This window comes from Melanotaenia boesemani, chromosome 20, assembly GCF_017639745.1.
Source record: "Melanotaenia boesemani isolate fMelBoe1 chromosome 20, fMelBoe1.pri, whole genome shotgun sequence".
NCBI lineage: Eukaryota > Metazoa > Chordata > Actinopteri > Atheriniformes > Melanotaeniidae > Melanotaenia > Melanotaenia boesemani.
Genome location: NC_055701.1, coordinates 5,247,243 through 5,263,698, shown reverse-complemented (window position 1 = coordinate 5,263,698; position 16,456 = coordinate 5,247,243). Strand labels below are relative to the sequence as shown.

The window sequence follows — 16,456 nt, the reverse complement described above, 5'->3', positions numbered from 1 at the left end:
TATATTAACAGGGTTTTAACATAAATGAGAGGAGAAAACCATGAATTCCGATTTTCCAAGAATGGGTCATATTTGTTGCTGACAGTCTCCCTCTGCTGGCCAACTTAAATTACTACACCGGGCGCTTATTTATGACGTTGTTCACATGTGCTTCGGCACTGTTTCCCTTCAGCTCAGTGACCTCCTCGGTTCTGTAAACAGCCAGAAAATAAAGGGTAATGAGGAGAAATTAGTTGTAATTATTATAAAGCCAGTGAAGTACATTTTCAATAACACCTGAAGGTATGTCTGCTTTGAGTTGTTTAAATCGCAGATAAATAAGGTGTGCTAATACCTGAACCGGTTTCTACAGTTCGGTTGACTTTGTACTTAATAGTTTGTTAAAACATGTAGTGATGGCTGTGCCTTTCAGGTTGATATTAATGCATAGACTGGAGGCAGTTTGCACATCCAGTCAAAATTACAACAGGCAGAGGAATATTTTTGTAAAACTCTATAAAAGTATAAGGGACGCTAGAAGTTTTTCCACTTCTTCTGTGAGATGTAACGAAGATAGGGGCGACAGCTCGGACTCCTCATCCCTGAGCGCCAAGCTGACATCCAGGCAGGATCTGCTGTTCAGAAGGAGGCGACACCTGTCCCCTCTGGAAAGGATCAGCAGTCTGCTGCCTCAGGACACTCTGAGCCCTGAAGTAATGCAGCTGAGAGAGCAGAACCTGCAGGAACAGGGTGGGAATGCAAACCAGGAAAGCAGACCAGAGACATTCATGAAAGATCTGGACACAGATCAGGCAATTGATGCAGCTAAGGAGATAAACACTTCATTCCACCACGAGGAAAAGCAGGTGCCTCCCATTCTTCCTGGGGACAGCTTGCTCACCTTTGGGGAGCTGCTCATGGCTGAATATCTAAAGAAGCGTGTGGAGTTTAGGAAGATGTTCCAGCTTCAGACAGGGGCCCGTCTGTGTAGCAGCTGGGGGTTCATCCAGCATGATGACATTGCTGGGCAACCAGCAGGCAGCTTCCTGAGGACCAGCCGAGGGGTTCCTATCTTCATACGTAGAGCCAGTCTGGAAGACTATGTGCTGTGTATGAAAAGGGGGCCTGCAATTGCCTACCCCAAGGTAGACTTAAAGTGTGTTTGTGTATCAAGATCTTAAATGCAGTCCAGTTTCAGGGTGTATGTTTCAATATTTGCAATCCTTCTTCCTCAGGATGCAGCTACTATGCTGATGATGATGGATGTCACAGAGGGAGATGATGTGTTGGAGTCAGGCTCTGGGTCAGGAGCCATGTCTCTGTTCCTGTCCAGAGCAGGTCTGAAGTCTTTCTTTACTTCCATCAAGTTTGAACTGAAAACCACACATAGCTGGTCCAGAGTGATGTTAAAAGCTGAGCTGAGCTGAGAAGAGAATATTCATTAAACGATCAGTTTAATAGAAACCGAAGTGATAATGAAGCAAAGTTGGAGGTTAAAAGTGAGCATTGAATTTTAATGTGAACTTCTGAAAGAGACTGGCCTCATTAAAAACCATGACCATCATGTTATTTTATTTAATCTTCCATTCACAATGCAGAACTGTTTAAGTCATTTTCACCATTGTGTCTGCAGTGGGCTCTAAGGGCAGCGTACTGAGCCTGGAGGTCAGAGAAGACCACCTCAGGAGGGCTGTGTTAAACTACGAGCACTGGAGGACGACCTGGAGCATGCGAAGAGGGCGGGAATGGCCTGACAATGTGCGTTTTCACAACGCTGACCTCTGCACAGCCTCCTCACTCCTCGCTGGGCGGGGGTTTCATGCGGTTAGTGGGGCTTTTAATGAACACAGACATACTGCAGGAGTTTGATCTCATGACATCAGCTTATTTGCCTACATGCATTTGTGTGTGCAGGTGGCTCTCGACCTAATCAAACCTCACTTGGTTTTACCCACCGTGCTCCCCCATCTGCACCCCGGAGCTGTGTGTGCCGTCTACCTTGCCAAGTGTGTAACTGTTGTTTTATAGTAGATTTATTTAAAACACTAACAGTTCAAAATCAGAGGCGGAGCTCGAGGGATCAGGTGCTATATCAAGTGACTGGCAGGTGACTGTAGGAGGGCAGAAATGTCTTTCCAGAAATGCATCATTCACCAGTGTCACTACACTAGCTTGAAGTGAAATTTAAAGTGGTTTTGGGATTCAAAAATAGACATTTGGCTGCACATTTCTACAACAGATTTTTGTTCCTGTGCAAGTACAACTTCTAATGTTATGTAAGGTGATTAGCCTGATGTTAGCATGAAGCTACACAGCAGCATTAATCTAGTTATATGGTAGCACTAGATTAGTTTTAAGATAAGAAGAAACCAGGTAATATAGTTTTCAGTGAGTGACTGAAACATGAGAGCTAGTCTGTCAAGTTGCAACATTAAGGGGGGGGGGGGGGAGAAAATCAACTTTAAACCAGTTACGCAGCATTCTGTCTGTAACGCAGCATAACGCAGGTCGTCGACCTGCTGGAGGGGGTCCGATGTTCTGCACTGCCGTTTCTGTTTGAACGCATCATAGAGGTTCCAGTCCGGAAGTGGGTGGTGGCCCCAGCCGTGCAGAAAGATGGGCAGTACCACACCAGGACAGCTCCAACTCCAGACAAAGACCAGAGTCAGGAAGACGAGACTGACAGAGGTGAGTCAAACTAACCCATTTGGATGCTCATGTTTAAAGCTTTCCATGCTCAGATTTCCATCTTATTTCAGAAACGAGCACAGAGGACAGCAGCCTGACCTTTGGGAGTATTCCCTACATTGCCAGACCTCATCCTGAACAAATGAGCCACACAGGTCAGAACGTAGCACAACTGTCAACTCAGTTTCTGAATATTTGGTGTGATTGCTCATTATCTATTTTTGTTTTTCCAGCATTCCTGGTCAAACTGAGGAAATATGTGCAGTAGCTACAATCCCTTGAGAAGACCTGGAATTAAATTGAGCCAAATGATGTCATTGGACAAAATTCTGCTAAATAAAATGCTAAGTAAAGACGACATTTGGTTCAAGTCTTCTTAATATTTGCTTGAAATTAAAAAGAGTAATTATCGCAGCCCGTGTGTATGTATGTCTGTGGACACAATGAGAAACCTAAAAATTATGAAGAACAAGCTCAGAAGACAACTGATATTACACTGTCAGTATATAACTAAAAACTTAGACTTGTAGCTTGGTGAAAAATGCTATGAAACACATTTAAGGGTTAAAAAAATACTTCAATATTATTTGTGTACTTAATTTTTCCACTTACTGCTTCTGCATTTTTGGTATGTATAATATGTTCATACTGAGTTTGCATTACTTCATTTTTAAATGCTTCGTGTTCGTTTGTGTCCTGTTCCATACAATGACATAACACACATCTGCAAAAGTGCAGTAGAGCAGATTGTGGTAATAAATAAATACAATTACCAGACAAATTCTCATTTAACCTTGTATTTCATCAAACAGGCACATTGGAAACAGACCTGAAAAGCACTGTAGAGTCCCACTATGTAACAGGTTGCTAAGGACACGCATCAAATATAAACCAGTTGACTGAGAAATACAGCTGTGGAAACAGGATGACAAATTCCAAAACTGTGAATAAATTAAATAATGTATAAATAAATAAATAAATAAATAGAACAATACCTGGAACAGCTTACGGAGCAAATAACAGAAAACTCCTTTCATGTTTCTATGTATTAACATTAGTTCATGTTTCTGTTATGGTTTGATAGTTATCTCAACATGAATACATTTTGTTTTAGAGGAGAAAGACAAACTAGGGGGTATTTAGAGCTTCACTTTAAAGTGAGAAGTGCAAGTTGATTTAGAAAGCGAGGCATTAAACGGATTGAATTGAGCTGTAGAGGCGTTCTGATGCTTTACATCTCATTAATCCAGTCCATGAAGGCATCATATGTGGAGTCACAGGAAGAAGCTTCTCCTAAAAAAAGAGGAAAGATAGAAAAATGTGTTTTAGAACAAGTGAAAGCCATTTAAATTATGCAAGTCCTTCAAGCATAACTTTGAATCATACACATAAAAATAAATAGTAAAAGGTCGTCTTGCAACTAAAAAGGCAGCCAGAGACTAAGATGATCATCCTGCAGTGTGACCATTGCAAAGACAAGCAACCATGGGATTGCATGAATCAAACACCAGTGCTATTACTCAGTATACAGAAGTAAAGCAAGCAAAATATAAGTAGTGCAACTTAAAGTTCGAGTTGGGGCAGCAGAAGTCTGTATAAAGTATAATCCAGTTAATAGAATATTCACTTCCGACATGGAAAGAAACGAGAAACTATAACTTGAGTAGCAAACCACCCATCATCTGTTGCCTTCCAGTTACAGCCTGCCACATTTCAGCAGGAATCTGCACACATAGGATTCTGTTAGCAAGTTCATTTTGCACATCGTGGTTTAAAATGAACTTATAAGCCAGCCAAAAATCACTGTGTTGTTGCCACAGCAGTTGACATAAACTTGAATGAGCTGCATACTGCAAACATTTTGATTTGAGCTTCTAGCTTTGCCTCTGAATGACTGTTTTACATGTTAACAGAAATCAGATTAGAGCAAAGTGAAACTTGTGCGTTTGATAATTTTATGACAGCAGGTGTTAATTATGTGATCAGGATTTTAGGGCTATGCCAAAATAAACTTGACGATGTCTTCAAGGCGATAGCTGTAGATGGGTTTCTGAAAACATATGAACAGCACATTGTCTAGCAGGCTTTAGCTTCTTTCTACTGAAAACTTAACACTGCATAAAACAGAAGCTGAGTTTACTGACGAGCAGGTAATAATGAAACTGCTCCATGTTAAAGACATATTTGCTCCATATTCAGCTCTTAATTTGTTTTAGTGACATTATGACTCCACATTAGTCCATCAGCCATCATTTGTGCTATGAATAAATAACAGATCGTTATTCCTCTTCCTCTAAAGGGGTACCTTGTAGAAAAAGCTCCAGCTCCAGAACCACTGCATTAACTCATATCCAGCTGTAGGAAAAATCCGCACCACCGTATTTAGAAGGACAACTACAACAGCTAGTTTTCCATTCAGTGATAGCTGCTGAGGCAGGTGGAGGCAGACTTCACTATCAACATGAAGACTGTGATTCAATTCTGGCTGTTACACACTGGAGCAGCAGTTTTGAGTACACAGTGAATGTTGAAATTATATTTCTCGAATACTTTGGCGCATTGATAATTCAAACAGAACAGTCAGAAACGTGTCTACGACGTCACATATTTGATCACAAATGTAGCTGAAATCTAGGAAATCCAATCACTGCCAGTCAGAGAAGCAGCTGCTGCTTTTGCAGCCAGTCGCTGTCTTATGTCACAGATCAGCCTCTACAAAGCAGTCAGAAAGAAATGTGTCCTGCCAAGTGTCACATCACTTCAACAGTTACTGCAAAGAAATTACAAAAATAATCCAAAAGAAAAATCCAAACCACACGCTTAATGGAGCTCTGTATGCTTCGGCTTTAGAACTGAAAACTTCCTTCTCTTTTCACAAATGGACAGAGTTGTTTGGGTTAACTTTTGGTCACACTAAACCAAACATGCTGCAAATAATAGTTCAAGATGAATGCACCTACTTGGAACCTCCTCAGGACAGAAGCAGCATGACTGCTGTGCCTTGCTTTTAGTCTCCCCTGCTTTCCTATGAGAGGCTCTAGGTGGGGTTATCTCCAAGCTAATGGCTGAGGCAAACGAGTGTGGATAGCCGATTTCCAGGGTCTTTGCAGAGCAGCATCTGGAAGTCGAAGAAGAAACAGGGCTGTGATGTAACCTGCTGCTGTAGTTACATAGGGCACAGGAGACCGGGGAGGCAGAGGGCCCACGGGGAAAGTGGGCTTGGCCTCCATCGCTGTACCGCCGCTGGGCACCGCTGTGGTGGTCAGACCGCCGACGTTTCCACACATAGTGGGAGGAAACAATAGCCATCACCTGGGGGACACCATCGAAGAAATAAATCAGTACAGCTTCAGTTATGCTCAGACACACACAGCATCTAGCACAAAACTAAAGCAATGAAAGGAAAAAAAATCGCCTGTGCAGCCAATAGACCATTAAGAATTCCCAAAGAAACCATTTATCACTTTCAAATTTCAGGTGTTTAGAATTGCACGTACCTCCTCACAGCAGCGCCTGCTGACAGCAGCTCTGTACTGGATGCGAGCCCACAGCTCATCTCGCTGCTTGAGAAAGCGGGAAAATTGCCTCCTCCAGTTCTTACCCAGAGCCCATGGGAAAATTTCATACTTGCTCTCCTCCTCATCCTCCTCCATAGTGTTAGCAAGATAGCTACAGATGGGAGACAACAGCAGAAATTAGGGATGCAGTGTAAAAGCAATGACCAAAAAAAGTTCACTTTCAGGAAGGGATGTGAGAATGTGCACATACGTCACCACGCACAGAAGTGTGGGATTAATCCACCATGATGGGAACAGCATTCTGTTTACAGCAGTTATGCAGTGGTCATCATCGTTTTATCTTATTCTGAATTTCTGACAAATATTTCATCTTTTCACAGAGTTGTTTACACAGCTAGACCCCCAGCTCTTGACAAGACTGGGATTGTTTGTTGTGCTCTGATTAACATGTCCCAGTGCAATTCTGCTGTAGATTTAGTCAAAACTTTCAGGACTAGACTACAAAAAACTCCAAGGCACTCTCCTTTATTCATTCATTTAAAAAGAAATGAATCCACAGGTTATATATCTGATTTCAGAATCGAAATATTAGAAAATATATATTAACATATTCATTTTCAGTATGGTGGTGTAGTTGCAGCTGACAGTTTGCAGACTCGCAGATCTTTATCCATCCATTTAAAAAACTGGCTGCATGTGCATTTAATGATCACTAGTTTTTAAATTCTAGGCAGATGTTCGAACTTACACCAAACAGAAGGTAAGCAACGACATCTGGGAAGTGTTGCAGCACACCTAAATCTGAACTTCCTTCATTGTTCAGCAGCTTGTAAAGATCAAAGTTATTAATTAGTGCTATTTTTTTTTTGTCGTAATGATTACTGGCTTCTCTTGTAAGCGTATCACAATTAGTAGATTTTTTCTCTCGTGTTTTAGACATATTTTTAACACGCGTTACTAATTAGAAACCTGAAAGAACAGATGTAAACAGGAGCAGTAACACCCCAACATGGTGGATAAAACCCATGACACCAGTTTTATTGAAGAATGTATTAACATATCTCTGAACTTACAGGGCAATGAAAAAGTTCTTTCTGGTGTATTCGGCAATAGTAAAGCGGGCCCGTTTGAAGTACACAAAGGTCATGGCTAAAAGGTACTGATGAATAAGGGGGGAAGAGATCCAGTCAGTACAAAATCAGCATTTTAAAAGTTTATTGCTTTCACCACAGTTAAGCTTTTACCTTGTCTGTCATTTTGTAGCAACAATCCATTCTCAGAAAGTCTTGAATCAGGTCATCATCTGAAACCAGAATAAAAGATTACTTTTTTAAACTACATATATGATTGCTTAACTTGAGTGTGAATGATCTAAATGATGTAAGCTTGATTAACTGTGATATTTATTTACCAAAAAGTTGGAAGTATGAAGCCATTTCATGCCGCTGGACGACAGTGGTTGAGGACATGGGCACTCTGGTGTATCGCAAGTCACGCTGGTTGTGCTGGATCTTCCACAGAGAGCCTTCGTCTTCACCGCTGGCTCGGTTTAAGCAGACGTGTCTTCTGATCTGGCGTACATTTCTGCGTTTGACCCGCAGAGAAGTAGGGGGAGGAGGAGTCTTCATCATGCTACAGCTACTCAAGCTAATTACGTCAGCCGACTAGAGATGAAGAGAGGACAGAAAGCAGTAGTATGAAAGTTTAGGGTTAGCATTACTTAGTCGTAGTTTTCACCACTTGCAAGTAGTCTGGCTTTCTTTAGCTTTAAGATCTGACTAGATTTAGTTTAAAAAATGTTTATACTTTTTGCTGTCTCGGAAAAATGTAGAAAAGTCAGATGAGGTGCTTCATCACTCAAGTCTATAGACATTTCACAAGGGCTTCGTGGGCTAATTTACATGCGCAAAAACATATAGTTCTTTGTCCCATAGCGAACAAGCACATATGTACACAATGACCTAACCAATTAATCAAAATTGATGGTAATAAACTTATCAACCAATCACTCCGCCGGTCTGAACATAAAATTTTTGGCTCAGACATTAAAATGCTTAACCGCAAACGCAGCACTTACACAAAAGATAATTAAGACAATCGTCTATAACATGGGAAGACAGCAGCTAACGTTACACAGCACTATTTAAACCGTGTTTTCATAAATCAACGCTTAGCAGACAGGTTTAAAAGTATTTTGGGATTTTATTAATTTCATAAGTAACTCCTGATGATTTCTAAACGACGCGGTCGAGTTGTTAGCTTAAAAGAAGGAAAGCGCTACCAAAAGCTACGACGACTGTTAGCATAACTGCGACACACTTATAAAAATGAGCCTTTAAGATAAAAAAAAAAATGGTTCTTTGACGAGGAGTCAATTTGACAAGCTGAAAATGTTAAACTGACCAGACTTGAAGTTAGCAGCTTAGAAAGACCTGCCGCGAGAGCACACCAGCATACCGGCGCGCGGCGCGTCTTCTTCTTCTTTTCTCTTTCATCTCTTCTTCATCGTCTTTCAACCACGATCCACCACCACTTATGTCATTCAGTGATGGAAAACAAGTGGTTACGGAGGGTGTTCGCAAACATGTTTAAATATTAACAAAAAAATCTTACTCAGATGATACACATGAAGATTATGGAGCAAGTTTCATTCAAAATAAGATAATTTGAAACCAGACTAATTTTTCCCCCTAACCTTTATTTAGCAAACCAAGAAAATACAACTCAACTTTTAAATTTATTTTGACAATAGTGCATATGCTGCAAGTACACACAATTAAGTTCATATTTATTTGTATACTGATAATTCACAACAAAACCACCTGTCATTGTAGTCCAAATTATAATCCAGTTAAAACAATTACATTATAAGATCCAGATTAGTCAAATTTATATTAGGTGGGTTGGAGCAAGGACACATCTATAAGCTTTATCAAAAAGGAAAGTTCTAAACATTATCTGAAAGTTAGAAAGCGTGTCTGTTTCCCAAACCTAAAATGTGAGGTGGTTTCACAGAGAAGGGCTTAATTACTGAATGTTCTGCGTCCCATTCTACTTTTAGAAACTCTGAACCATAAGTAAATCTGCAGTCTGAGCGCAAAGTGCAAATATGGAATTATGAGATTTTATAGATCCAATAAAACTTGATCACTGTGAGGAAAACTATTTTAAATTCTATTATATACTAGTACTCACTATGTCACTTACTATTCCCAATGAATAAATATATCCCCACATTTGGTATGCTCTTTATCTACATATCTTCAGAATTAAAAGTTATGTTCTGTAGTTATGTAATCTCTGTTCTGTAGACATGATTAAGCAATGCTGTAATTCTAATCCACACCATGTTACACAAATCCTGAATATGTTTATTTCTTTCATTTATATCTATCCATCCATTGATTCAAATGCAAGGTCACAGGGATCCTGCAGCCAATCCTAGCTGGCATCAGACAAGGGGCAGGGCGCACCCTGGACAGGTCCATTATAAATAGACAACCACCAGCTCACTTATAGAGATTTTAGAGACACCAATTAACCCAACATTCATTTTTTTGTGCTGTGGGAGTGCATATGGGTGCATATATGGATTCTCTCCGTGTAGTCCGACTATGTGGAAAGAATCCACACATGCACGGAAAGAACATGTACACCCTGTGCATAAACCCCCCTTTCAAGGCTCAAACTAGAAACCTTCTTGCTATGAGGCAACAGTGCTAACCACCACAGCACTGGGCTGTCTATTTAATTTATATATTCCAGTTAATTTGTTTCATCACGTTGTGTTGTTTTCATGATAGCATTAGAATGTTACAAGAGGAAAGATTATTGCAATCTTTTCTTTTTTAAATTGTTGTCTCCACTACAGAGAGGTGATGATAGGTTAAGTTATTTTAGAAGCTTATCTTCCTGTTCCCATGAACTGATTCAAGATATAGAGTTGAAAAGACAGATAGACCACTAAAATTAACTTAAAGACTTAAATCTTGATGCATTGTGGGTATAATGACCAACAGTGGCACCCTTTATCATGCAAAATGTTTATATTATTCACAGTTTAAGCCATATCAAACCTTATTAATAGAATGAAACCAATCATTCATGTTTTTATACAAACCACTTTCACTTTTAGTTGAAAGAGCGATTTTTTTTCCTTTAATTGGAGCTAAATAGTGGGATATTGTTTTCCAGGCTATAAAAAGCCACCTGAAGCCAGCCCTCATTACCCAAATGAGCTTATGTTCTTAGAAGTAGGTGAGTTTTATTTGCTTTAACGTGACATATGTGCAGGCAGAGGAGTTCACTGAAAGCCCTGCTAATCCTCTCAGCTGTGTGTCCTTTGTAAGGTACAGAAGGATACATGTTAGAGCATGCTACAAGGAAATTTTAATAAACATGACCGCCAGTCTGTGGATTTATTTAGCAGATTTTTTACAAGTGGAAGCCATTTGTAAAATGGATTTAAATATATTTTGTTTCGGCAGCCTCCTTGTGGAAATGGATCTTATCAGAGTCAACAACCTCAGCTATTTGAAAATGACAGATACAGCAGGTGGTTAAGAACGTCGACTGTTTTTTCATCCCATATTTCCCTGTCTGTTCTGGTGAATCGGTCTCCAAGGACACAGAAGCAGCTTGTACTGGAAAACATCAAAGATGGGCTGCTCACCATCCCGAGGTAATTTTGCCGCTCTTGGTATAATGAGGAAGGGGAGAATGCTACCCCCTGTACCTCCACAAAACCCTGGACCTTCCCAGTTTGAAGACAGAGACAGTCATAATTCACCTGGATCTACAAATATGGATATAAAGGAGAAAAAGGCAGCTGCACATAGCCAGGTATTTCAGAAAGAGACACAAATGACACCACAAAAAAAGAGAAATGTTACTGAGCAAGTGAACATGGAGGCAGTGAGCATTGATAAAATGGAGACTCAAGTAATGGACAATAGCACAGCATCACAGAAAAAAGAGAAAAACACTGAAAAGCAGGATATTGCAGACAAAAAGCCAAGAAAACCAAAGAAAAATGCCAAAGCTGCAAAAGTTCCCAAAAAGAAAGTCAAGGACAAAGATAAAGACAAAGATGTGGCAGATCAAAAAGTGGACTTTCCAGAACCTCTGGTTAAAGCTCACCAAGCTGCTTATGCCTTTTTGAATCCAAGCATTAACAAATATGACATACTTCTTGGACTTTTGGAAGAAACTACCCAGACTCAAGTTTATGTTCAGCCAATGGTGGCCTTCATAGCTTTACGCTACGAGGAAATTATTCAAGGATTGGAAGAGATGGCAGATGAGGGGGAAAAAGTTTTGCAAGAAAATGGAGAAAATCTTGCTTGGCCAAGCCAAATGAAAAACCTCTCATCCTCCACACCTCTGAAGCCTGGCTCTGCTAATGCTGATCCCCCACCGGATTTGTTGCAGCAGCTGCTTCAGTACACCACACAGAGGATGAGAAGTGTGAGTCGGACCGTTGGTGGAATTGGGGACTCTGCTTTAGAAGAGGCAGTAGAGTACTTTGCCTCAGTCTCAGAGCTTTTAGAAGAGAAACTGAAAGTCAAGCGTTCCATAGAGGCTAGATTAATGCAACTCATAACCCGTATTGAAATGGCCTCTCTGCGCAAGCCTGGACCAGAAGATTCTGCTCTGTTTAGTGAGGACAGTGGAATTGGGGCTGAGAATGAATCGCTTGCTGGATCTGAAAAACAGCATAGACGAGAAAGCTGTGGGTCCACAGGCACAAATAGAACCATTGCCAGTCCTATGGGATACACTTCCATGAACATTTCAGGACTGTCAAAGCAAAATCAACGGAGTCAAATAAGTCCAAGTGTTTCACTCACTTCTTTAAACTCTCTTGGTTCTATATGTACCATAATGCCTAATGACCAAAAAGACTCATTACTGGGATCATTCTCTTTAGACGATGGAGAGGATGATGACGATGAGGAGGAGGTGAATAAAGGAGTGGGAGATGTGCAAGTGGCATTTAGAATGCAATCTAATAGTGAAAAAAATCCACATCGCCTACCACCAAAGCGAATAGAAAATCCACGAAATGTTGAAATGACTCTCAAAATGAAAAATGCTATAAGTGGTCGGATACAGTTTGTTCCAAAACAGAACTCCAGTGCTAAGGCAAAAGTTGCAGGTAGCCCACAAACTAGCAGACGTGAGTGGACGGAGGAGGAGATACGATCTCCAAAGAGACCTCAAACAGCAGCCCCTGTTCGGAGGGCAGTAGTCAAAAAGACCCCAACTAGAGGACAACGTTCCCGTTCAGCAGAATCCCTGCGGAGCAAAGGGGAAGATCCTACATTGCTTGAACTAGAAAGGACACAAAAGGATTTAAATCAGAGGTTGCAGAAATTGAGTAAAAGCAAGGTGGGAGGAAACTCTAAAACGGCTCCACTAAATAACGCTAACACAATTAAACTAACTCAAAGAAACTCACCAGCACAATCTCCAGCAACAACTCGCAAAAATTCATTATTAGATAAGGACAGTAATCCCAAATCACATAAAGACAAAATAAGCCTAAAGTGCACCAATAAAAAAGAAGAGCAGACCAATGAAGTGGAAGAAGATAAACAGAAAGGTGAGCAACCATCCAAGTTTCCCATAAAAGCCACCCCACCTCCCAGCCCTCCTTTATCACCACGGCCTTCCCCTGGCTTCCACAGAGGCAGGAACTCTGTCAGAAAACTGATTGACACCTTCAGTCAAGGCATAGAGGAAACAGAAGATCCTAAAGTTCTTGGGCCTCTAAAAGGTGTCCGCAGGTGTGGTGTTCCAGTCTTGCCTGGTTTAGGAAATGTGGAAGCTGTGCTCAGTTCTGGGATAACTAGCTGTAGGCCGGAACCCGCAATATCAGAGAAAACTGATTACTTAGATCTGGATAATCTTCCTCCACCCCCACTGGAAGTATTAATGGACAAGTCATTCGAAAGTGCACAGAGTGGATCCAATACAACAGGAGATGGGGTTACAAAAGTAGGAAAGTCACCTGTGTTGAAAAGGGCTGGAGTATCACAACGACTTAAAGCCTCAGTTCAGTCTGTTACGGTGCTACCAAGTAAAGGAGGCCTGCCACTATCCGCCAAGGTTATTTCTCCAGCCAAAGTAGATAAACAAGAAACAACTGTTTTGTCAAAAGTCAGCCAACCAGATGTTCAGCCAAGGATAGATCAAGGAGTGGAATCAGATTCTTTATACCAGCAAGCAAGAAACATCATACACCTAAAACAATCTTCAGAGTCTAATTCAGGGAAATCATCAACAAATTGCTTATTAACATCTAACAGTCAACATGAATTAGAAAATCAACAGCAAAGTGGTAACCTTTCAGTGCCTGGACCTAATAGCACAACATCTATAGTGCCTTCTCCTGTAGCCACAACCCAACCGCCTGCTACCCCACCTGTCTCTAGAGGACGAATGTTACCTTCCACACCCTCTACCCCAAGCACCTTACATGGAAGACTTCCCAGTCCCCACTGTTTAAAAAAGCAACCTTCACCCCCCTTGACAGCCAGCCCTCCTGTTCACAGAGCACTCCCAGCACCACCAGCTGTTCACCGGAGACTACCCAGTCCACCTGTTGGAAAGCAGAATGTTTTAAACTCAAACACAGCCCCTTCATATCCTTTTAAAGCCCCATCGCCACCAGCATCACCGAAAGTTCAAAGATTGTCAAGGGAGAACAGCAGTGAAGACTCATCCAGTGCTCGGATGTTCAGCAATGCCCGTTCAGTCTTCTGCCCTGTGTCTCCATCCATGTTTGAGGCCAAGCCCTGTGCAGTTCCCAAACCACCTCAAGCATGGACTTCTACCAGAGTCTCCTTTATCTCAAGTACCTGGGGGAATCGAGGAAGGTTTCCTGTATCTGTTCAAGGACCTCGACCCTTTGTCAGACGTAGCCAATCAGACCGAAGGCCAAGTTTAAGTCTGCCACCACGCTCTCAAGGTATCTCAGTGGCTGAGACTTGTGGGAGTGAGCCAGCAATATGCTGCCAAGGGTAAGATTTTATTATTTTTTTTGTATCCTAAATCTTCAAACTCATTGTTGAATTTTATACTTACCTTAATTCTCAAACCAAGTTTGAGGAAGGGGAAGGGAAAAACATACTGCAGTAAGACTTGATTAAGTTGGCAATAACCAATTTTAATTTTAATAATAATGAAAAATATAATATGTAAGCTGACTATTTTATCAGAAAGTTGTCATCCAACGTGATGCTATATTGTGTGACCTTACATGTTTTCTTCCAAGTTTACTATGTAAACTCAGTCACGTCAGCCATTAAGCTCCGTTAAGCACCATTCCTGATAATAGTGGACTCAAACCCAACTGGCACACTTGCCTAATTACTAAAGACAACTGTCTTCATTCTTTCCTATAGGCTAGATGATGAACCAATCAGAGACGGTGACTTATGGGGTAGCCAATCAGAGCTCAGAGCTACACCACGCTCTGCATCACACCCGGACTTGTGTATTGTTGGACAGGCCTTGCACAGGGACTAATGAGGCCAACACAAGGCTACTGGGATTATGGATTAGCAGGCTTTACTGAGGATTTAAGCTGATATTGTTTATTCCAAAGGGAAGTGAAGAGGAGCTAATTCTATCCACTCAGCTGAAGTAACACACCTCCGCATTCAAAAAAAAAAAAAAAAAATATGTTGTTGTTGTCTACTCTTGGACGGGTTTGTACTGGAAAAAAAATTTGATGCAGTGACAAAGTTTCATTCATTCATTCATTCATTCATTCATTCACAAGGTTTTATATGTAACCATGTTTCCATTTAGATTTACTGGAGCTCAATAACCCATTTAAATCCTTAAATTTTTTACCTAAAAACTGTTTTTTATGGATTAAAGACTTGTTGTGGATAAACTATTTTATTACACTACTTTTACTTGCTGATGTAACAGGAGCATTTTGTTGCAGTATCATCTGCTACTGGAGTACAGTATGGCTTAAAAAATAAATTCAATTTGTGACTGATGAGAAATAAGTGTTTACTGAATCTATAGCACTGGTCGTAGCCTGGTATTGTATAGATAATCAAATCTCAAATATCTTAGCTTTCCAATGGTAAAATACATTTTTATTTGTCACATCCTGCCCACAGGACATCTGGTTCCAAGGGGTTAAATGGTGATCTTTGGATTTGCATTGTATTTGCACATAAGCAAGATCTTAAGTTTCATGTTTACAACATACGCTTCTTATCCTTTGGTTATGGAAAAATGTTCAAGTGCACTCATTTTTTAGGCAATTATTTTATATTACACAAGTCTGATCAAGTGCACTCTCAGATCATGCAAAGTTAAAGGTTACATAATCAACACTGAGTAATTTGTTGGTAGGTCATCTGCTTAAGACACTTAAAGTTGTTTTAAAAGGAAGCAATCAAAAATAAACAAATGTAAAGAACAAAACAACTGTATGAGGCTTTGCATGAACAAAATGCCAATGTGAAAAGTTGGGTCTTCGACACTTTCTTTTTGTGTGATGTTCTTTAATTATAAAGTTTCCGAGGTCTAAGCATATATAGCCTATAAACTGAGAAGTTTATCTACAGATTTGGAGCAGCCAAGACACAATCACCTATCTCTGTGTTAAGGTCATGGGACATTTGAAGGCATTTAGTTGGTTATTCTCAGTTAATCAGAAAGAGTATGATGATGTAAAAGTTCATCCAGATTGGCTGGGGTCCTTTACGAGCCTTAAAAACCAGTAATAAAATCTAATTCACTCCCAATAAAGAGGAAGCCAATGAAGACATGCGAACACTGACTGTTACATACGTCTTCTATACAAACAAAAAATTATAACCATATTGTCAAAATAAATAAAGAATTTCATAACTTGATTTTCTCTCACAGATAGATTTGAATGTCTCATGCAAAGCAATGGAAAGGAAAATTGAAAGGAAAATGGACCCAAAGGCAGAAGATATAACGAGTACATGACAGGGCCCAGTATGGATCCTTGAGGTACTCCACAAGTGAATGTGGAAAATATGTATTTAAAAAGATTGAAAACTATTAATTACATAAGACGGTAAAAACAGTACATTTATTGTCCAAATTAAAATGGAAAAGAAGATCATTAGAGATTTTCAGTGCTGCGACATTGTTTGAAACCTGACTGAAGTCTACATGCGATTTTCATTCAGAAGGAAGGTTGGAGCCGGCTAAAAACACGTGCACAATACTGTTTTATTTTAAACATAAGACTTTATCATGAACTATCT

General features: G+C 40.3%; 3 protein-coding genes across 4 annotated transcripts; 2 read left to right on the top strand and 1 right to left on the bottom strand.

Moving 5' to 3' along the window:
* Positions 1-136: 136 nt before the first annotated feature.
* On the top strand, positions 137-3,025 carry trmt61b (tRNA methyltransferase 61B). Its single transcript, XM_041971315.1, has 7 exons — positions 137-1,124; positions 1,215-1,317; positions 1,613-1,803; positions 1,894-1,985; positions 2,477-2,667; positions 2,739-2,822; positions 2,901-3,025. The coding sequence occupies exons 1-7, from the start codon at positions 396-398 to the stop codon at positions 2,933-2,935; spliced, it is 1,425 nt and encodes a 474-aa protein (XP_041827249.1). The 5' UTR covers positions 137-395; the 3' UTR covers positions 2,936-3,025.
* A 423-nt stretch (positions 3,026-3,448) lies between these two features.
* spdya (speedy/RINGO cell cycle regulator family member A) lies at positions 3,449-8,687 on the bottom strand. Of its 2 annotated transcripts, none has more exons than XM_041971323.1 (7): positions 8,589-8,687; positions 7,597-7,845; positions 7,430-7,488; positions 7,259-7,344; positions 6,165-6,336; positions 5,628-5,979; positions 3,449-3,960 (listed from the first exon to the last, which is right to left on the bottom strand). In XM_041971323.1, the coding sequence occupies exons 2-7, from the start codon at positions 7,814-7,816 to the stop codon at positions 3,899-3,901; spliced, it is 951 nt and encodes a 316-aa protein (XP_041827257.1). In that variant the 5' UTR covers positions 7,817-7,845; positions 8,589-8,687; the 3' UTR covers positions 3,449-3,898. The 2 variants fall into 2 exon arrangements, with proteins under 2 accessions (XP_041827257.1, XP_041827256.1); XM_041971322.1 differs by lacking the exon at positions 8,589-8,687 and adding an exon at positions 7,992-8,126.
* Positions 8,688-10,844: 2,157 nt separating this feature from the next.
* pcare1 (photoreceptor cilium actin regulator 1) lies at positions 10,845-14,830 on the top strand. The gene is made up of 2 exons (XM_041972574.1): positions 10,845-14,209; positions 14,594-14,830. The coding sequence occupies exons 1-2, from the start codon at positions 10,845-10,847 to the stop codon at positions 14,715-14,717; spliced, it is 3,489 nt and encodes a 1,162-aa protein (XP_041828508.1). The 3' UTR covers positions 14,718-14,830.
* Positions 14,831-16,456: the final 1,626 nt, after the last annotated feature.